The 20,882-nt window shown below is 64.6% G+C and overlaps 1 protein-coding gene across 1 annotated transcript in view; it reads right to left on the bottom strand.

Moving 5' to 3' along the window:
- SDK1 (sidekick cell adhesion molecule 1) overlaps nt 1–20,882 on the bottom strand; it is a gene marked incomplete at its 5' end in the record, with an annotated part of 646,035 nt that overhangs the window by 53,916 nt on the left and 571,237 nt on the right. The window contains 6 exons of the mRNA XM_080672625.1: nt 938–1,127; nt 3,051–3,166; nt 7,994–8,231; nt 8,784–8,934; nt 11,187–11,296; nt 19,814–19,935. Coding sequence (XP_080528751.1) covers nt 938–1,127; nt 3,051–3,166; nt 7,994–8,231; nt 8,784–8,934; nt 11,187–11,296; nt 19,814–19,935 — 927 coding nt within the window. The remainder of the gene's footprint in view (nt 1–937; nt 1,128–3,050; nt 3,167–7,993; nt 8,232–8,783; nt 8,935–11,186; nt 11,297–19,813; nt 19,936–20,882) is intronic.

Here is a 20,882-nt window from a genome sequence, read left to right as displayed (position 1 = left end):
TGCTTTGGTGAAGATGTTTAAGAAAATCCACCACCGCCCGGCCGGTGTGGCTCCGTGGTTGAGCGTCGACCTATGAACCAAGAGGTCACGGTTCAATTCCCAGTCAGGGCACATGCCCAGGTTGCGGGCTCGATCCCCAGTAGGTGGCGTGCAGGAGGCAGCCAATCAATGATTCTCTCTCATCATTGATGTTTCTCTCTCTCTCCCTCCTTCCTTCTCTCTGAAAAAAAATTTATATATTAAAAAAGAAAAAAGAAGAAAATCTACGTTGTTTTTCCTCCGCAGCAGTGCGGGCCGGGAGGGCTGGGGAGACCAGTGCCGCCCTCTGACAGGCACCAGGCATGTGCGTGAGGGTGGGGAGCAGCGCCTGGAGGGGCGGGGCCCTGCGAAGAGGGCGGCTGTTCCCTGCCAAGCGAGACGCCACGAACACAGCCGCCGTTCCTGGGTGCAGGTCTGGAAACGCGCGCTGGGTGCCCGCCGGGGCCCTGAGCGGCCGCTCCACGTGCACAGGTCGATGACCTCAGGTTATGCAAAGGAGCGTGGGGGGCACCAGGACCCCGGGCACGTGGGCAGCAGTGGTGTGTGACTGGACGGTGCGGACCCTGCCGGAGCGGCCTTTCCTGCCCGCACACCCGCTCAGTTACCACGGAAACCCCGCGCAGGCTCACGCTGGGCCGTAACCCACTCCCGCTGCCACTGGCCATCTCGCCGCTCCGTGACCGAGGCCGGTCTGTGTTGTTTTCCTCCCCTGGAAGGAGCAGTGGCCGGACACCGAGTTGGAAAGTTCACGACCCGCACGGTCTGCTGCCCCGCGCTCCCCTGGGAGGGGGCACCGTGGCCACCCCTGGCAGAGGACGCAGCGCTTCCCAGAGCGGCCGGCGGGAGGGACACGCGGCACAGGCCGCTTCTCTGGGAGTGGGGGCGCACCGCCACGTACCGTCGTCCTTGGTCCGCTCCAGGACCAGCGGTGTGCTGGCCACCCCGCTCCCGATGCGCGTGAACGCCAGCACCTGCAGCTCGTACAGCACGAACTTGCGCAGACCCGCCAGGAGCGCCGACCGCGTGTGGTTGCCGCGCACCACGTGGCTGCTGGGCTCGGGGTCCAGGTCTCTGGCCCGGAACAGGACCTGGAGCATCAGCACAGGGGGGGGCGTGAGGACGCGGGCGCCAGGCAGGGGCCTCGGCAGCACGGCCGCCCGTGGCGCTAGGACCAGCCAGGGCGTTTCGTGCCCCGGCAGCTGGCTGAAGGCTTAGGGGTCTAACTCAGCGGTGGGCAAACTACGGCCCGCGGGCCGGATCCGGCCCGTTCGGCTGTTCTATCCGGCCCGCGGAGCTGAAAGAGCGGAGGGTTCTCTTGCTCTCCCCTCCGCTCCTTTACTTTGAATTTATATTAGTTCACACAAACACTCCATCCATGCTTTTGTTCCGGCCCTCCGGTCCAGTTTAAGAACCCATGGTGGCCCTCGAGTCAAAAAGTTTGCCCACCCCTGGTCTAACTGCTACTTGCTGGCACTGGGGAGGATGGCGATGAAGCGCTCGTACCCGAGTGGAAGGGCACTGGAGCCGGGACCGGCCCAGGGCTGCTGGCTGGATGCCTCGCCGTAATTTGCCAAGATCTGAGGCCACCAAAGGCAGCCACGCTGACCACAGCCACGGACGGAGGGCTCCATGGTGGGCACAGAGGCAACCCCTTCCCACGCCCCGCTGACCGGGAGAGGCCCATCTGCCCCGGAACCCGGGCTCACACAGTGACCGAGGCTTAAAGGGCAGACCCCGGGAGGGAGCACAGGCCCCGCAGAAACATCTCCTCCAGGACGGGGGCGGGGTGTTGATGGCCGACCCCACTCCGTGATCGCTGGGCCTAACGGAGTCACCCTGTCTCATGGGCCTGGGGTGAGCAGCGGCAATGCCCAGTGAGGGGCAGCAGGAGGGCAGGGAGGGCCGAGGGAGGGGCAGCAGGAGGGCAGGGAGGGCTGAGGGAGGGACGACAGGAGGGCAGGGAGGGGTGAGGGAGGGGCAGCAGAAGGGCAGGGAGGGCCGAGGGAGGGGCAGCAGGAGGGCAGGGAGGGCTGAGGGAGGGGCAGCAGGAGGGCAGGGAGGGGTGAGGGAGGGGCGACAGGAGGGCAGGGAGGGCCGAGGGAGGGGCAGCAGGAGGGCAGGGAGAGGTGAGGGAGGGGCGACAGGAGGGCAGGGAGGGGTGAGGGAGGGGCAGCAGGAGGGCAGGGAGGGGTGAGGGAGGGGCAGCAGGAGGGCAGGGCGAGGTGAGGGAGGGGTAGCAGGAGGGCAGGGAGGGGTGAGGGAGGGGCAGCAGGAGGGCAGGGCGAGGTGAGGGAGGGGCAGCAGGAGGGCAGGGAGGGGTGAGGGAGGGGCAGCAGGAGGGCAGGGCGAGGTGAGGGAGGGGCAGCAGGAGGGCAGGGAGGGGTGAGGGAGGGGCAGCAGGAGAGCAGGGAGGGGTGAGGGAGGGGAGCAGGAGAGCAGGGAGGGGTGAGGGAGGGGAGCAGGAGAGCAGGGAGGGGTGAGGGAGGGGAGCAGGAGGGCAGGGAGGGGTGAGGGAGGGGAGCAGGAGAGCAGGGAGGGCCGAGGGAGGGGCAGCAGGAGGGTAGGGAGGGGTGAGGGAGGGGCAGCAGGAGGGCAGGGAGGGCTGAGGGAGGTGCAGGGACAGGCAGGGAGTGCGTTTTGAGGGCCTGGGTGAACGGGTGTCACACGGACTCCAGATAAGCTGGAGGTGTCAGGACGGACCGGATGGCCAGGACACTGGCATTTATCTAACCCACTCGGCTGGCCCTCACGAGCGAGGCTCCCGTGGGAACAGGGGCTCTGCGCCTGGTCTGGCTCTGTTAAGGGCGACGCCAACCCTGAGCCCCAGGCCGTAAGGCTCTTACATGAGACGAGTGATGTGAGAAGCAGGGAGCAGGGAGCAGGGAGCAGGGAGCAGGGAGCAGGGAGCAGCTGAGCTTGGGTCCCTCAGAAACCAGAAACATGCTGGCCGGGGAGGGGACAGGGGTGGCAGCTGGGTGTCTCGAGCCAGGCGAGGTGGCCCTCACACATACCTTGTAGCCCAGGATCAGGCCGTTCTGGTCCTGCTCGGGCACCGAGGCCCATGTCAGCAGGATCTGGGTCGAGCTGACCGCCACGGCGGACACGTTCCCCGGGGCGGCCGAAGGGACTGCGAAGAGAGTGAAACGGGTTGGCAAGCAGAGTCTGAAGGCTCCCACAATAAAGAGCCTGTCCTTACCCCGATATCTGTGGCCCTCGAAAGCGCAATGCACTCTGGGCCCTGTGAGCGATCCGACGGAACCGCAGGGGCGGGGCGGAAATGCAAATCTCTTCTGTGTGAGCAGCGACGGACGCCGTAAGCCCCGGTGTTTAGCTCAGCCCCCCACCCCCCGCCCCCAAGGGAGTGAGGGCTCTGCCTTCCTCTTGCCTGGAGGGCGGCGGGCTTCCACCATCAGTGGGAAATCCTCGCTTCCAGCCCCCGGGCACTGACCTCCATAAACGCGGCGTTTTGTGCGGGGACAGGGTGGGCTCCAGGGAGGACATGTATGATCTGCACATCACATCTAATGCCCCCAACAGCCCAGGTGGGCCGTGCTGCCCCGGCTCCGCAGACGGAAGCCAAAGCCGGAGAAACCGGCCTACACTCCACGCAGACGGAGTGCTTTTTCGGGGCGCAGCTGCACCGTCTGTCCCTGACTCGTGTCCACGGGAGGTTCTGCTAGACCAGGCTCTGGTTCTGCCTGAGCAGGGTCTGCCGGGGCGCCGCGAGGTTCTGGGCAGGTTTGACCAGGCCACTGCCGTGCCAGCAGGGCTCGCAGACAGAGGCTGTGGGAGACAGGAAGGCAGGCCCACAGCCAGTCGCAGCCTCAGAGGACCAGCTGCGGGGGACACCGAGCCTGGGGTGTCTGTAGCCGGGGGGGAGTCCTGGAGGGCGTCCTGGGGGCAGCGGCTTCTCCCTGCCTCCCTCTTCTCTACCAACTCGTTGACGGTCCTCAGAGCGCAGGCTCGGCTGCTGCGGTGACGGTCACCGTGTGGCCACAGGACAGAAGGTCCGGCGCCTGCCTGTGCCCGGAGCTCGGCCCCTGAGCTGGAGAGGGACCGCGTGGTTGCCTGCACCGTGGGCGCACCTGTCCCGTACCTCACCGGAGTCGCTCATCGTCCCTCGGCCTATGCGACCACATACTGATTTGTGGGGGCTCCTCAGGGCCACGGAGTCCTGACAACCTCAAGTTCTCTCGGCCCCTCGGGGAGGCTGCCGCCGCGCCCGCCGCCCGCCCAGTGCTGTCCCCGGGGCTCCGTGCCCAGTGCCGCCCCCACATCCACCGCGCAGGCCCGCGACACGGCGGACACAGGCGGCTGCGCCAGCGGCGGGGTAACTGGGATCTGACAGGAGTCACCGCCGGAGAAAGGGGAGGCGAGGGACGCTCTGTCCGAGTCCATTTCCGACTTGATCAGGACGAGAGCAGAGCCAGCCCCGCTGTGTGCCCCAGGATTCGGCGCTAGTCCTGACACTGGCCGCCTGGGAAAAGGGAGGCGTTGCCGTAGCAACGCATCATGCCACCTCTCAGACCCCTAGCTGGGCCCCGCAGGCCCGGCTTTGAACTGAGATCTGCAGGTGGTGGCAGGCCCTCTGCGACGTGGTGATGCGGGCACCCGCCTCCTGCGGGCACCCACGCCTGGCACGAGCACAGGGTGACCCAGCGGTCTAGACGGGTGCCTGGAGCACAGCGGGGATCCCCCTGGGGCACAGAGGACAGGGTGACCCAGCGGTCAGACGGGTGCCAGGAGCACAGCGGGGATCCCCCTGGGGCACAGAGGACAGGGTGACCCAGCGGTCTAGACGGGTGCCTGGAGCACAGCGGGGATCCCCCTGGGGCACAGAGGACAGGGTGACCCAGAGGTCTAGACGGGTGCCTGGAGCACAGCGGGGTTCCCCTGGGGCACAGAGGACGCGCGGCAGAATGAACGTTTCAGCCGATTCTGATTCTTCCAGCACTAACCCTGCCGAGCATCACGGAGTGTTCGTGTTTTGAAGGTTTGAAGGAGTCGCACGTTATCTACCTGGAGGCGGACTCACCTCCTCCTGCACCGACAGCGCGTTTGGAGCCTTAGAACCCCCTTCCAGAAGCCCCGAAGCACACGGGTTCCGCCTGCTGGTCCTCGGGGCCCCGGGAAGGAGTCCTGGCGCCGAGGGCTGCCCCTCCTCACGCAGCCCTTCCGAGTTCCCAGGCTGTTTATCCCCTAATGTCCCCTGAGGGCCGTGAGAGCCGCGGGCGCACGCAGAGCTGTTGGCTCCAGCTCAGGGGCTCCAGGTCCCGCCGGTCCCAGCCCAGCCTCAGGCTCGGGCCACGCACCCCGCCGTCGCCATCTTCCCGAGGTGGTCCCTCAACCCCCCTCAGCTCCCTCCGGCCCCCCCTCCCCATCGGCTCCTTCCACCCTTCCCCCCTGCCTGCCGCACCCCTCCTCAAACGCGGGGCAGGCCTGGGGGACCAGCTCTGCAGGGAAGTCTGTGCTGGGGATGGTCAGCGTGGACACCAGCAGGACAGGGAGGGCAGGACGTCAGACCTGCTGTGCTGGGAGGGCTGTGGCTCAGAGGGCAGCTCCTGCGGCAGAAGGTTCTGGAAGCTCCATTCAGAGGCAGAGAATCTGAGGCCCCACAGGACCAGCACTGCAGGGGGCGGGATGGCTCTGGTAGCACTGACGGCTGGGCACAGGGCCCCGAGGGGGTCAGCCCAGGAGGGCCCTAGGGGGGATCAGCCCAGGAGGGTCCTGAGCGGGGGGGTCATCTCAGGAGGGCCCAGGGGGGTCAGCCCAGGAGGGTCCTGAGTGGGGGGGTCAGCCCAGGAGGGCCCAGGGGGGTCAGCCCAGGAGGGTCCTGAGTGGGGGGTCAGCCCAGCCCAGGAGGGCCCAGGGGGGTCTGCCCAGGAGGGCCCTGAGGGGGTCAGCCCAGGAGGGCCATGGGGGGTCAGCCCAGGAGGGCCATGGGGGGTCAGCCCAGGAGGGCCATGGGGGGTCAGCCCAGGAGGGCCATTGGGGGGGGTCAGCCCAGGAGGGCCCAGGGGGTGTCTGCCCAGGAGGGCCATTGGGGGAGGTCAGCCCAGGAGGGCCCAGGGGGTGTCTGCCCAGGAGGGCCATGGGGGGTCAGCCCAGGAGGGCCATGGGGGGTCAGCCCAGGAGGGCCATGGGGGGTCAGCCCAGGAGGGCCCTAGGGGCGGTCAGCCCAGGAGGGCCCAGGGGGTGTCTGCCCAGGAGGGCCATGGGGGGTCAGCCCAGGAGGGCCCTGGGGGGGGGTCATCCCAGGAGGGCCATTGGGGGGGGGATCAGCCCAGGAGGGCCCGGGGGGGGGGGGGGTCAGCCCAGGAGGGCCCCGAGGACCCCTTCCCAGCACGAAGCACAAGGGGCAGCGGGATCGCCAGGCCGGGAAGCGGAGATCGACGACCCTGTTACCTAGCCTGCGCCCGGAACACCCCGAACCCAGCCTCCCCCAGAGGAGCCCGGCCGTGTTAGCCGTCCGCCCGTTCCTGGGCTACAGCTGCCCTCGGCCTCGGCAGCGTCTCCTGTGGCACAGAGACCTGGCTCGGAGGGTCGCGTTCTACGTCCTGTGGTGGCGCAGGCACAGGGAGTCTCCGCGCCTCCCTCGCGTTCTAACGCCATGAGCTCCGCAGCCCGGGAGGACGCGGCCCTGGCCGCTCGGCACCCCCTCGAACACGCGGTCCTCCCAGCAGCTGGGTGCTGTCACCTCGGCCCGGGCCCCGTTATCCGTGTCCCAGGATCCCTGCTCACTCACGCCTCCTGCCTGACACTCGCTGGCTCTCCAGCGGCTGTTTCCCAGTTCTTCGTCCGCCCCTCGGAGGCCCCGCCCCCCAGAGAGGACCAGGAGGACAGGAGCCACCCGCCAGGCCAGCGACAGCTGCGGGAACGCCAGCGTGGAGCGCGTGACCGCGGGGACAGGTCAAGGGCGAGCTGTCCACAGCCTGCAGGTGCCTCCTGACACGGCCAGGCCCGGCCCACACCTGCTCGTGCCGGGGTGGGAGCTGGAGCAAGCCGGGAGTGGGGAGTGGGGAGGAGGGAGGCCTGCACCCCGAACCCAGCCCAGTCGCATCCTGCCTCGTAGGGCGGTGAGACGGGCTGAGCACCTCACACCTGCCTCGTCCGGATGCCCCGCTCCGTGAGGGTCCCTGAGACTCCCCTCGTGCTTCTCCTCACTGACGGCGAAGTGACCCCTAACTGAACGACCATGGAGTCCAGCCCCCGTGGGCTCTAAGGAAGGTCACTTAGATTACCCTCGAGCGGACGGTTCCTGGTAGGAAGCTGGCAACACAGACATTGGGAAGAGCCAGCGAAGAGCTAGTGAGAGTGGGGGTCAGCTCCCCCTGGGGGCAGTGAGAGTGGGGGTCAGCTCCCCCTGGGGGGCAGTGAGAGTGGGGGTCAGCTCCCCCTGGGGGGCAGTGAGAGTGGGGGTCAGCTCCCCCTGGGGGGCAGTGAGAGTGGGGGTCAGCTCCCCCTGGGGGGCAGTGAGAGTGGGGGTCAGCTCACCCTGGGGGCAGTGAGAGTGGGGGTCAGCTCCCCCTGGGGGGCAGTGAGAGTGGGGCTCAGCTCTACCTCGGGGGCAGTGAGAGTGGGGGTCAGCTCCCCCTGGGGGCAGTGATGTGGGGCTCAGCTCCACCTCGGGGGCAGTGAGAGTGGGGGTCAGCTCCCCCTGGGGGGCAGTGAGAGTGGGGGTCAGCTCCATCTACAGGGGCAGTGAGAGTGGGGGTCAGCTCCCCCTGGGGGGAGTGAGAGTGGGGGTCAGCTCCCCCTGGGGGGAGTGAGAGTGGGGGTCAGCTCCCCCTGGGGGCAGTGAGAGTGGGGGTCAGCTCCCCCTGGGGGCAGTGAGAGTGGGGGTCAGCTCCCCCGGGGGGGCAGTGAGAGTGGGGGTCAGCTCCCCCTGGGGGCAGTGAGAGTGGGGGTCAGCTCCCCCTGGGAGGCCGTGTGGCCCGGCCCGGCCTGCCCTCACCTGACTCCCGCGTGCGGCCGCGCACCACCTCGCTCCAGGGCCCGGCCCCGATGGCGTTGAAGGCCTGCACCTGCACCTCGTACTCCGTCCACTCCTCCAGCTCCTCGATGGTCAGCTCCCTCTCCAGCCGGTCGCTGACGACGTGCGCCCGCGCGGGGGCCCGCAGGTCCGGGCGCCAGTACTTGACCCTGTAGCCCACCGACTCGGGGTTCCCGTTGTACCGGGAATCGGGCAGGGGCTGGGGGACAGTCCGTGTGAGCTGACGTCTCAGCCCCATCCCTGCCGGGGCCCCAGCGGGGCCTGTCTTATGGGCCAGGTCCCTGGACAACCTTTCCTGGGGGATGTGCTCAGACACCACTGTCCCTGGTGAGAGTGGGGGTCAGCTCCACCTAGAGGGGCAGTGAGAGTGGGGGGCTCAGCTCCACTTGGGGGACAGTGAGTGGAACTTCCCTGTGAGCTAAGGGCACCCTGTCAGTGAGCTTGGCCGGACGTGATTTCTCTGACCACATCCTGGCTTCGTTTTGGGGGGCTGTTCCGATGGAATGTCAAGCTGGTGCCCTTACAGTTCTGTGTGACCCGGACCCAGGGCGCACAGCCCCCCGCTCGGCTCCAGGCGCCGTGAGGAGCGCCACCGATCAACGAGAGCCAGGCGGGCGGCACCTTGCGGCTTAGTGAGGTGACAGGTCTGGACCGGGACTGGGCGGGGCGGAGAGGCCACGCCCTGGGTGCGTGCGTGCGTGCCCCTGGGGGCCCCAGACCACCGCCTGCAGCCCCTCGCCACTCAACTCACCACCCAGCGTAGCCGCAGGCTGGTCTCGCTGGCGGTCCGGACGGTGATGCTGGACGGAGCCACGTCCGGGGGGGCCTGCAGCGTCTGGATGACCCGGGAGGACTGGCTGAAGGGGCTGGCCCCCACCACGTTCTCCTGCCTCATCCGGAACCTGGCGGCACAACAGCGAGAGCGTTCCTCGGCAGCAGAGGGCAGCGTGGGAGACAGAGGAAACAGAACCCCCAGGCTGTCTGCGGGACAAGGGGGCTCAGGCGTGGGTCTACCTGTGTCCTAGGCCCATGCTCCAGGGCGCCCCCTCTCTACCTGGTTTCACTAAAAATGCAAATTATAGCCTTAGCCCGTTGGGTTCAGTGGGTAGAGCCTGGGCCGTCAGACTGAAGGGCTCGAGTCCGGTCAAGGGCACGTACCTTGGTGGCAGGCTCGATCCCCAGCCCCGTGAGGGCATGTGCAGGAGGCAACCAATCGATGTGTCTCTCTCACATCGATGTTTCTCTCTGCCTCTCCCCCTCCCTTCCACTCTCTCTAAAAATCAGTGGAAAAATATCCTCGGGTGAGGATTCACAACAACAAAAAATTGATTGTTGACCCCAATGAATATGCAATTATTCTATAATAAAAATATTTTAAAAATGCAAATTACATATCTGGTCTTTTTCCCTGAAAGACCTCAAAACACAGGAAATCTACACATCAGCGGCTTCAGGTTCCCCAGAAGCGTGACCGCGTGGGTTCCGCGGCCTGTGTGCCGCCAGCTGCCAGGGGCTGGCTCAGGGGATCGAAGTTCAAGCAGCTGTTTAACAGATGGAGCGTCAGATCGTCACACCAAACGCCAGCTCTGAACGTCCAAAGTCTCTTCGATGACCCAGGCCCCGCCCCCCCGGCCCATTCCTGCCAGTTTGGGTGAGAACGCCGGATTCGACCGGTCACAAACCTGTGGCCAACCAGACGCCTCCGTCCCCGGTCTGCACAGCGAGGGTGCAGTCAGATGTTCTCTAAGTCCATGCCCATGTTCCAGCCCTGTCTCTCCTGCATTTCTAGCCACACCTTTGTGAACTGAACTCACATACAAGGAAAACATGTGATGTGCACACACGTCCTTCTTACCTACAGAGGCTTCCTAACGCTACACACAGCTAAGGCAGGGACACGGGCCTCTAACTGCAGCTTCTTTTTTTGAAATGTTTTTCTTGATTTTAGAGAGAGAGGAAGGGAGAGGCAGAGAGAGACAGAAACATCAACGAGAGAGAAACATCGGTCGCTGCCTCCTGCACCATCCCAAATGGGGATCAAGCCTGCAACCCGGGCATGGGTCCTCACTGGGAATCGAACCAGTGACCTCTTTGTGCATGGCACAATGCTCGACCCACTGAGCCACCCTGGCCGGGCTCTAACTGCAGCTTCCGATCTTAGAAATAACCACGTGGCCGATGCCGAGTTCACGAGGGAAGCCGTGAATCCCACTGGCTGGCCTTACAGTGTTTTCTCTAAAAAAATGAGTGTGTGGCATCCTTGAATCGTCTGCTCCAATCTTGGGGGAAAGGTTAAAGGGAACAGACCCGAAGCAGCCGCTCCTGTGGGGTTTGCTTTGGAGCCTGACTGAGACGTGTTCTTCGCAAGGACGCCGTCCCTGCTCCCTCCCCAGTCGCGGAGCTGCGTGTCCTGGCAGGACAATGGCACCATCCGCCCGCGCCCGCGGCCATAACGGGAAATTGCATCGCCCTCCGTCGTCTCCCGGGAAGTTATAGCCTCGCTAACAGCTCATCATCGCGCTGCCCTCGTGAAGGCCAAGGATTTACGCCTGCCCGTGTTTCAGGGTCGAGAAGCAGAAGGTGAAATGGCACGTTCAGTGTGGATCACTGAGACCAGCAGCCCCTGGCCAAGGGGGGGCGGGCAGCGGGTCGTCCTGCACGGCCACGAGTTTTGTAAAGAGAAGCAGCACAGGCCCGGCTGGCGTGGCTCAGGGGCTGAGCATTGACCTAGGAACCAGGAGGTCATGGTTGGATCCCTAGTCAGGGCGCATGCCCGGGGTGTGGGCTCCATCCCCAGTGGGGGGTGTGCAGGAGGCAGCCGATCAATGATTCTCTCATCATTGATGTCTCTCTCTCTCTCTTTCTCTCTCTCTCTCCCTTTCTCTCTGAAATCAATAAAAGAACATATTTAAAAAAATTTTAAACGAAAAGTAGCTCTTGTCTGACTGCACACAGGCGTCTCGACAGGGTGCCTGCCAGCTGGTGTGGACGGACGGGTCACTGTCAGTCTGGCATCGGGGGCAGACCTCCCTGGAAAAGACTCAGCTGTGCACCTTGCTCCTACAGCTTCAATTTCCCGTTCTTGCCCCTTATAGACGTCCCGCATGCACCGACATGCAGACAGCGCCCCCTGCTGGAGGGCCGCCCGTCTCACCTGTAATGTGTGTAGGGCGTGAGGTTTGGGATCTCCAGTGTCTGGGCATCAGGCTCATTCTCCTCCGCGTACAGGCTGACCCACTCCTCCTCGTCACCGATGGCCCCCACCTGTGGAGAGGGACGTCCTGGGACCGCGGGGCAGCCGCAGGGTGGAGCCGTGGGTGGGGGGCTGGACGATCCCCCAGGGCCCCACATGCCCTGCACGCACACCCCCCACTCGAGCCGTGGACTTGGGCTCCTGCTGTTCCCGCCTCGGTCAGGACCTGGAGCCTCTGGGGGTGACCGGGCGGAGAGGACTCACCACCCTGTCCTTCTCCTGACCGACAGTGGGAGAAGCCGTGGCCAGGCCCACAGGACCCGGTGGCCGAGCCTCCTCACGTAGGGTCCAGGGCCATTCCCAGCTCATGTGACCAGGGCTTGCCCTGTCCTGCCCGTGCCAGCCCTTTCTGCCCCAAACACACAGGGAGGCATCAGCGAGGCTGGGCCACGGGAGGGCCTCACAGAGAAGGCCTCCCGCTGCCCTTCCGGCCGAGAGAGCCGCCGCCGGCAGAGCCGATTCCCGCACACACAGCCCACCAACCAGCCCCGGGTGCCCCGCGGGCCTCCTGCTTCTGCCTCACGCGGCCTCTGGGAGTGGCTTCACGGCTCCGACCCGCTTGGGGCCCCGAGCCACACCGCTCACGACTTCCTGTGCGGCCCGAGTGGCTGCTAGTCCTGTCCACAGAGTCTGAACCCAGAACTCGCCCGGCCATGCAGGAGCCAGGGGCCGACCCAGCAGGAGAGCCCAGGGCCCACCCGCCGGGAGACCCTCGGAGTTCCACCCTGCAGGTGCCCGCCTCCCGTCCCAGGCCCTCGCTGGCACCTTTGCAGGTGGGAGGCTCTGGCACCCAGAGGACAGGTGCAGAGGGAGGCCTGAGCACGGTTTCAGGCCCCACGGGCTGTGTCGAGGCCGGCCGTCGGGGCCTGGGCCTCCCACTCCATCCCAGACCTACACGACCGCACGGGAACCTGCTCGTCACGTCTGCCAGGGAGCAGCCAGGGAGCAGGCTGGAGCGGGGCTGGTGGCCAGAGCGAGGCACAGGAAGGCGAAACGACCTCGGGACGTGGAGGAGGGCGCGAGGACGAGGAGGAGACAGCAAACGCGCGCGCGGGCCGCGGCTTCCTAAAGGAACTGGCGCAGACACAGCCCCACACGCTCTGAGCTGACACGGAAGCAGCTCCGCAAAAGGCTGCAGACGTCCCAGGCCCACGCCCCAGAGGAAGCCGTCCTCTAGCAGCACCGCAGCTGGGGCGCAGGCGGCGGCCAGCGAGGGCGGAGGGACAGCACCGCGGTCACCCCACAGCCAGTGCTGCTCGGCCGGGAAAGGAGTGGGTGCGGGTAACATGTGGCCTCGGGAACATGGAGGGACGGACCCGCCTAGTGTGTGTGACCTCGGGAACATGGACCCGCCTAGTGGGTGTGACCTTGGGAACATGGAGGAGTGGCCCCGCCTAGTGCGTGTGACCTCGGGAACACGGACCCGCCTAGTGTGTGTGACCTTGGGAACATGGACCCGCCTAGTGGGTGTGACCGCGGGAACATGGACCCGCCTAGTGGGTGTGACCGCGGGAACATGGACCCGCCTAGTGTGTGTGACCTTGGGAACATGGACCCGCCTAGTGGGTGTGACCGCGGGAACATGGACCCGCCTAGTGTGTGTGACCTTGGGAACACAGAGGAGTGGCCCCACCTAGTGGGTGTGGCCTCGGGAACACGGAGGAGTGGCCCCGCCTAGTGTGTGTGGCCTTGGGAACACGGAGGAGTGGCCCCACCTAGTGGGTGTGGCCTCGGGAACACGGAGGAGTGGCCCCACCTAGTGGGTGTGGCCTCGGGAACACAGAGGAGTGGCCCCGCCTAGTGTGTGTGGCCTCGGGAACACGGAGGAGTGGCCCCACCTAGTGTGTGTGGCCTCGGGAACACGGAGGAGTGGCCCCACCTAGTGGGTGTGGCCTCGGGAACACAGAGGAGTGGCCCCGCCTAGTGGGTGTGGCCTCGGGAACACAGAGGAGTGGCCCCGCCTAGTGGGTGTGGCCTCGGGAACACGGAGGAGTGGCCCCGCCTAGTGTGTGTGGCCTCGGGAACACAGAGGAGTGGCCCCGCCTAGTGTGTGTGGCCTCGGGAACACGGAGGAGTGGCCCCGCCTAGTGGGTGTGGCCTCGGGAACACGGAGGAGTGGCCCCGCCTAGTGGGTGTGGCCTCGGGAACACGGAGGAGTGGCCCTGTTCCTCCGCTGGGCTCGGCCCCTGGGGGAGTGCACTTGGGAGACGTACAACGTTACTCTGCAGCCCCGGCTTCTCGGAGGAACGTGTCACTACGAAGGACCTCGTGGGCCCGGCTGGGCAGGGCCCCTGCGCGCCTTACCTGCGGCCCCTGAATGCCTTACCTGTGGCCCCTGCGCGCCTTACCTGCGGCCCCTGAATGCCTTACCTGTGGCCCCCGCGTGCCTTACCTGCGGCCCCCAGGCGCCTTACTTGCGGCCCCCGCGCACCTTACCCGAAGGCCCCGGGCGGCCCCCCCACTGCTCTCGCTACCAGCCCAGCCCTTGGTAGCGGGCGCGCGGCCAGCGGAGCCCACCACCCTCCGAACAGCTCCTTTCGAGCCAAGGGCTGCCCTTACGCACAATGAGCACCAAGTGGGCTTTCCTCCCCCCGTTTCTCCGTTTCAGATGCACTTTCCTCTGCTCCCGGAGGGCCAGCGCCCAGAGCAGCCGGGAGAGGCGGGGCGCGGCGCGGGCCATTAGAACCTCGAATGGCCGGTCCGCGGGGACCGCCAGGCAGCGGGAGCCACATGAACACGGACATTAACACTCTCCCCGTTATGGGCGTCGAGAGGGGTGTTTTGCTCACTGTAGGGTCAAAGGTTACTAATTAAGCAAAGCATTACTGAGCGCGAAACACCTATAAAAGCTGCTCTCCACAACGTGCACCCCATCAGCGTATTGCAGGCCCCTCAATGGCTCCCCGCGGGCTAGACCTGCCGAGTTCTCCCAGTAACCGCGCCTGCGCACTGCCGAGGGGCCGAGCTGAAGGGGACCTCGTGCAGAGAAGAGCTGACTGAGAGGGGTCCCGGGAGAGGAAGTCAGCACTGAAGCCCAAGCACCTGGTGGCGGCTGCGAGGCGCCCGGTGGCCCCACCAGGACACGGCTGCGGCCACTGGAGCGTCCCCCCTCCTTGGCGTCCCGCCAGCACCTGAGCAAACCACTATTACATCACCGCCCTGCTCTTCAGGTGACTGACGGCACCACCCATGGCCTCTCCGCATCCAGTCTGTGGCTGGCACAGAGCAGGGCACCACCGCTCCCCGGGTGGGAGGTGGGCGAGGGAACACCGGTCTCACTGCAGCAGAGGAGGTCCGGTGTGGCTGGCAGCCATTCAAAGGGAATTAGGTGCGAATGTTCCAGAAGGCTTCATCTGTACCAGTTACAGACTCCAGGGCCCACTGTTCTGAGTTGAGGAAAGGTGGCACCTGCCTGGACCAGGGAAGCCACAGGGACATTCCTGGAGAAGTAGCTGCAGTGACCAGAGTGAGGCTTCCTGGAGGAGAGCACCTGTGAGCATGTGTGCATAGGCATGTGTGTGCATGAGTGTCTGTGTGCACTCCTCTGTGCATATCTGTCTGCACAAGTGTGAGTGTGTGCTTGCACATGCATGAGTATGTGCATCTGTGTGCATGTGCATAAGTGTGGGCATGTGTGTACGTGTGTGCGCATGTGTATGAGTGTTTGCAGGCATGTGAATGAGTGTGAGGGCATGCGTGCATGTGCTTGCACGTGTGCACGTGCACACATGTGAGTGTGTACATGTGTGAGTGCAGGCATGCATGTGCATGTGTGTGCATATGTACACGTGCATGTTTGCATGATTGCGAGTGTGTGCATGTGCATGATTATACACACACCTGCATACAAGTTTGCACACCTGTGTGCATGAGTGTGTGTGCATGTGTGTGTACACGTGTGTTGGTGGGGAGACCTTGTCAGAGATGGAAGCCCAGTGTAAAGCCTCTATAACTAAACAATGTGGAACCCGCGCAGGAATGGCTGGACTAAGAACAGAACGGGAAGTGCAGAAACGGACCCACGTGCACACGGAAATGCAGCCTCCTCGAATCAGGAGGGGGCAGGACACGGACTTCTTAGCACGTGGCGGTGGGACAACCCCGTGGCTATCTGCAAAGTGACCAAGAGGTTCACCCCTCACTCCCATATGAGGACAATCCCCCTGGAGGGAGCGCTGAATGCAGGGGCGAAGCCACGGGCGTGGCGCGGGGCCGACTCCTTTACAGCCGAGTGGGAGGGCCCCTCTCTCTGGGGCTCCACACCCAGGGCGGCGAGGAGAGGCTGGTCAATTAGACCCGCTGCGCTGGCACAGCCGTCAGTTACGTGCCGCTGGGGAGAATGCGAAGTGTCCGCAGCAGTGGACCAGGTGAGGCCAGACCCGCGGTGGCCAACCGGTGCTCCGTGGACCACTGGTGGTCCGTGAGGTCCCACAGGTTGGCGACTGCTGGTCTAGACCAGCGGTTGGCAAACTGCGGCTCACGAGCCACATATGGCTCTTTGGCCCCTTGAGTGTGGCTCTTCCACAAAATACCGCGTGTGGGCGCGCACGTACAGTGCGAGTGAAACTTCGTGGCCCATGCGCAGAAGTCGGTTTTCGGCTCTCAACAGAAATTTCAATCGTTGTACTGCTGATATTTGGCTCTGCTGACTAATGAGTTTGCCGACCGCTGGTCTAGACCGTTTACCTATGATTCATGGTCCAGCAAGCCAACTCCTCGGAGCGCATCCCGAGGACTCAGCGGCAAAGACACACAATAACGATGCGAAAGGCGGAGACAACCTCGGGCAGAATAACGCCCCTCCCCTGGGGGCATGCTGCCTTCCCAAGGGACTCACTCTGCGGTGTGAGGAGCCTTGAGACAGGGGTGACCCTGCCTTATCTGGGGGAGCCATCTGATTACAGGACCCCTAAAAGGAAGAGGCGAAGGGCGGGTCAGGGAGATGAGGGAGGAGGAGGGGCGGGGAAGCGGGGAGAGATCGTCTGGCCCCTGCTGGCTCGGAGGTGCAGGGAGGGGCCGGGGCTGAGGAAAGCCGTTGGCTAAGTTGGGGAGGTGACAGCCGGCTGGTTCCTACCAGCGCAAGGACGTGGCTCTGACCACAGCCTGTGTGAGCAGGGAGAGGGACTCCTCCAGAGCCTCCAGGAAGGGGTGCAGCGCTGCCACCCCGGATCTCAGCTGTGAAAGCCGGTCGGACGTCCCATGGGAAGAGCCATCAGCTGACCCATGGGTGCTGTATAAGCCACACAGATCAGGCACCTGTCCTGGCAGCATTGGGAAAGGCATGCCCATCCGATGTCCACGGGGGGCAGAGGCGGCCCCACACACGGCTCTGAAAGGATGAGGGGCTCTCGGGTTGGGGGTGGGGGTGGGGGTGGGGTACGCGCCGCGAGCTCAGGCTGCGTGTCGCCGGAAGCAAGGCCAGCCAGCCAGGTCAGAGGGGCTGCAGGTTCCTGCACCTGCTTATGGGACAAAAAGGAACGAGGACAGACCCAGCCCCTAGCGGGCCCCGGGAGAGGCGACGGGCACGGGACACGCCTGTGCACACACCCGCCCATGGGTGTGAGGCTGAGATCCTGCAGCGAGGGCAGGCTCAGGAAGACAGCAGACTTAGAGGGTTTGAACGGGTGCTAGAGGGAGGTGCTTTCCCTACAGATGAAAGCCGGAACACAGGCCACCTCCTCCAGGGCACAGACCTCACGCTGGGGGAGCTGCTGATTCAGCCGCACGAGGAAGGACCAGGTTGTCAGTGCAGTTCTGAGGACCCATCGCAGTGTAACGGAGACTGAGCACAAACACTTAAACTGCATTCGGCAGTCTCACTGTTAGCGGTCCCATTGAAATTACAATTTTGAAACTCTTTCTATAATGGTAGGATAAAGATAATAAGTAATTATGCTAATGTTTCTAAAAAACCACATTTTTAGTGAAGAGAAAAGGTATTTAAAATATAAACTCCAAGTAAAATGTTCTTAAATTTGAATTGGAAATATCAGTATGAATTCATGATGTTTTAAAAAGCGTGCATTTCCCCTCTCTGTCCCCCGGAAAGGCCTGGAAGCAGCCAGCAGCCAGCAGTAGCGAGCACCCCCTCCCTGCCCATTCACTAGGGCAGCCAAGGCCCTGGTGGGGGGGCTGGGTGAGCCCGGGCAGGGAGGCGGGGGTGGTCCTAGGCCAGTGGTCGGCAAACTCATTAGTCAACAGAGCCGCAATTTGCCGACCACTGTCCTAGGCCCAGGCCTGGTCGGGGGGCTGGGTGAGCCCGGGGAAGGAAGCGGGGGGGTGGTCCTAGACCCAGGCCTGGTGGGGGGGCTGGATGAGCCTGGGCAGGGAGGGGGAGGTGGTCCTAGGCCCAGGCCTGGTCGGAGGGCTGGGTGAGCCTGGGCAGGGAGGGGGAGGTGGTCCTAGGCCCAGGCCTGGTCGGAGGGCTGGGTGAGCCCGGGCAGGGATGGGGTGGTGGTCCTAGGTCCAGGCCTGGTCGGAGGGCTGGGTGAGCCTGGGCAGGGAGGGGGGTGGTCCTAGGCCCAGGCCTGGTGGGAGGGCTGGATGAGCCCGGGCAGGGAGGGGGGGTGGTCCTAGGCCCAGGCCTGGTGGGAGGGCTGGGTGAGCCCGGGCAGGGAGGGGGGTGGTCCTAGGCCCAGGCCTGGTGGGAGGGCTGGGTGAGCCCGGGCAGGGAGGCGGGGGACCTAGGCCGTCCGTCTGTGGTGCCCGGAAGCAAGGAGCTCATCGCAGGTAAGGACGCTCAGGCCAGAGGCCTAGAACCGAGGGATGGCCCTGACCCAGAGGGGCCAGTTTGAGGTTTAAAGAGAATAATGACGGCCGTGATGGAAACTCACTGAACATATTAAATCGGACGCCCTCTTATTGATACTCAGGGAGAGATCAGGCAAAAAGGCAGCTCAGCCCTTTCGCCGGGAGCACGGGACCATTCCTGATGCTGAAACGGAATGCAGGGGAAAGCCCGGGTTAGTCCCGCCCCCTGTGCCCCCTGCACCCCAGTGTGCCCCCCACACCTCCCTGCACCCCTGCGCCTCCCGGTGCTTTGGCAACTGAACAGCCTGGGGCAGGGGTCCTCAAACTTTTTAAACAGGGGGCCAGTTCACTGTCCCTCAGACCGTGGGAGGGCCGGACTATAGTTTAAAAAATAAAACTATGAACAAATTCCTATGCGCACTGCGGGCCCGGGACGCGTCGGCTGCTAAGCAGGACAGGCAGCGGCACCCGGCGGGCCGGATCCATGTCCTCGGCGGGCCGCATGTGGCCCGCGGGCCGTAGTTTGAGGACCCCTGGCCTGGGGGATGAGGGCAGGGGCTTCTCTCCAGAGTTCCAGCTATAGACAGGCGGGACAGACAGAAAATGACCGTTTCGACATCTCAAGAAAAGACTGAACTCAGGCCCGCGGCTGCAAAGCTCATGGGCAGGGACAGGAGGGGCTCAGGTGCCTGAGGGCGGCCGGCTCCGCGGGGACGTGTGTGCGTGGACGGCGCCACAGCCGCGGCACGGGACGCGGATCGCAGTCGGAACGAGCGCGCTGTGAACGTAGGAACGGCTTGTTTCTGAAATCTCCCGGTTCACGTTTTCGGGCCGGGGTTGCCTGGGGGCAACGGAAACCTCAGACATGGCCGCAGCGGGTAAGGGAGGACGGCTGTTTCCTCCCGAGAACTCACACTCTGCCATTTTGGCTTCCAGTCACCGGCCTGACGTTCGGGTTGCTGACAGGTGGCCAGTCCCCACGCGGGCACTTTCCGAGCCGGTGCCGGGTCCGAGCGGCTGCCTGACCTGAATACGCCCGTGGGACCTGCCCTGAGGGACGCGTGCTCCCAGCGGTGAACTGTCACACAGCAGCTCCAGGAGGAGTCACCGCCCATGAGAACCTGGGAAACGCTGCTTCTCGCAGCCCGGCTCCCCCCTTCTCCTGCGCTCCTGGCAGCTCAGGGCCTGCGCCTCCTGCTCGCCCCCTGCTGGCCCGCGGGGGACCGTGCGCGCCTCCCAGCAACAGCAACCGGCGTTCCTCCCCCGAGAGAAATCGCCCCGTAAAGAGCAGAAACGGGTCAGTTTTGCTTATGGCTCTGTCCCTCACGCCTAGAGTAGCCCTGGAAGTAAGCGGGCTCCCCAGATGTTGAATGGACGTGCACTCATTCATTCATTCATTCATTCATTCATTCATTCATGTGTAAGACACGTTGCACCAACGACTGAGCCTAGTGGTGTGACTGGCAGCTGACGGGGACCAGAGTCCACAGTCAGCTATGCGCTCAGACTCGGGGTGCCCCTCTGGAGCCACAGCCTGCATTGTGATTCTCATCACGCTTCCTGCACCGTCCAGCGAGACTCCCCTCTGTCAGCTGGTCCCCTCACCGCCCCACCCCGTCCCCAGCACCCGCCTTGCCGTGGGTCTCTGCTCCTGCCAGCACGCCTCCCCACCAACGCCCCACGTCCGCTCCGTCCAGCTGTGGGCGGCTCGCAGGGAGGGACCCGTCAAACCAGGAACCCGCGCCGCCCTCCCGCTCGGCCCGTCCCGAGAGGCGCACCTGCCCCTGCACGAGCCACCGGGAGATGGCCGTCTTCCCGTCGTAGCCTGGCCGGAACTGCAGCGTGGCTGAGCGCGGGCTGATGTTGGAGATGACCAGGTTGGACGGGGCGCCGGGAAGTTCTGGAGAAACGAGAGAGGACGCGCACAGACTGAGCCCGTGCACCGTTTAGGAAGCGCAGCAACATGCCGGCGAGTGAGGACTTTCAACCCCTTCCTGCCACAGAGAGGACGTGTTTGCAGACCTCGACAGGCCCGGCCGGCCTGGCTCAGGGGGTGAGCGTCGACCTATGAACCAGGTGGTCAGGGTTCAATTCCCGGTCAGGGCACATGCCCAGGTTGGGGGCTCCATCCCCAGTGGGGTCGTGCACGAGGCGGCTGATCCATGATTCTCTCTCATCATGGATGTCTCTCTCTCTCTCTCTCCCTTCCTCTCTGAAACCAATAAAATATTTAAAAACAGCCCTACCCGGTGTTTCTCAGTGGTTAGAGCGTCGGCCTGCGGACTGAAGGGTCCCGGGTTCGATTCCCGGTCAAGGGCACATGCCCAGGTTGCAGGCTCGGTCCCCTCCAGTAGGGGGCGTGCAGGAGGCAGCCGATCCATGATTCTCTCTCCTCATGGGTGTTTCTCTCTCTCCCTCTCCCTTCTTCTCTGAAATCAATAAAATTAAATATTAAAAAAATGTTTAAAAACAAACAAACAAACCACAGGTAGGAGCACAGCTTCCCGGGGACAGACCAGCACGGCCCTGCTCCACGGCCGCCCACTCGCGCTGGCGCTGGGGCAGGCGCAGGAGGCCTCGGCGGCTCGGCGAACAGGCTCGGGGGGACACCTCCGTGCAGTCGGTCTTGCTCACGGACACTTGCTGAGTGAAGGAGGGAGGACGGGTCCTCAGAGGTCACCCAGCAGCGAACGGCACCCTCCCGGGTCCTGACTGTGATCATGACCGCGAGGCCATGGAGAGCAGGTGGGGTGGGGGGGAGCAGTTGGGGGGAGGGGGGGGCGGGGGGAGGGGGGGCTGGGGGAGAGCATGCCTGGTTCCCAGGCAGCCGGACCGGGCAGTGGGCAG

Source organism: Plecotus auritus (assembly GCF_963455305.1).
Source record: "Plecotus auritus genome assembly, chromosome: 6".
Taxonomy (NCBI): Eukaryota; Metazoa; Chordata; class Mammalia; order Chiroptera; family Vespertilionidae; genus Plecotus; species Plecotus auritus.
Note: the sequence above shows the minus strand (reverse complement) of the source record. Positions and strands in the feature narration are given on the sequence as shown.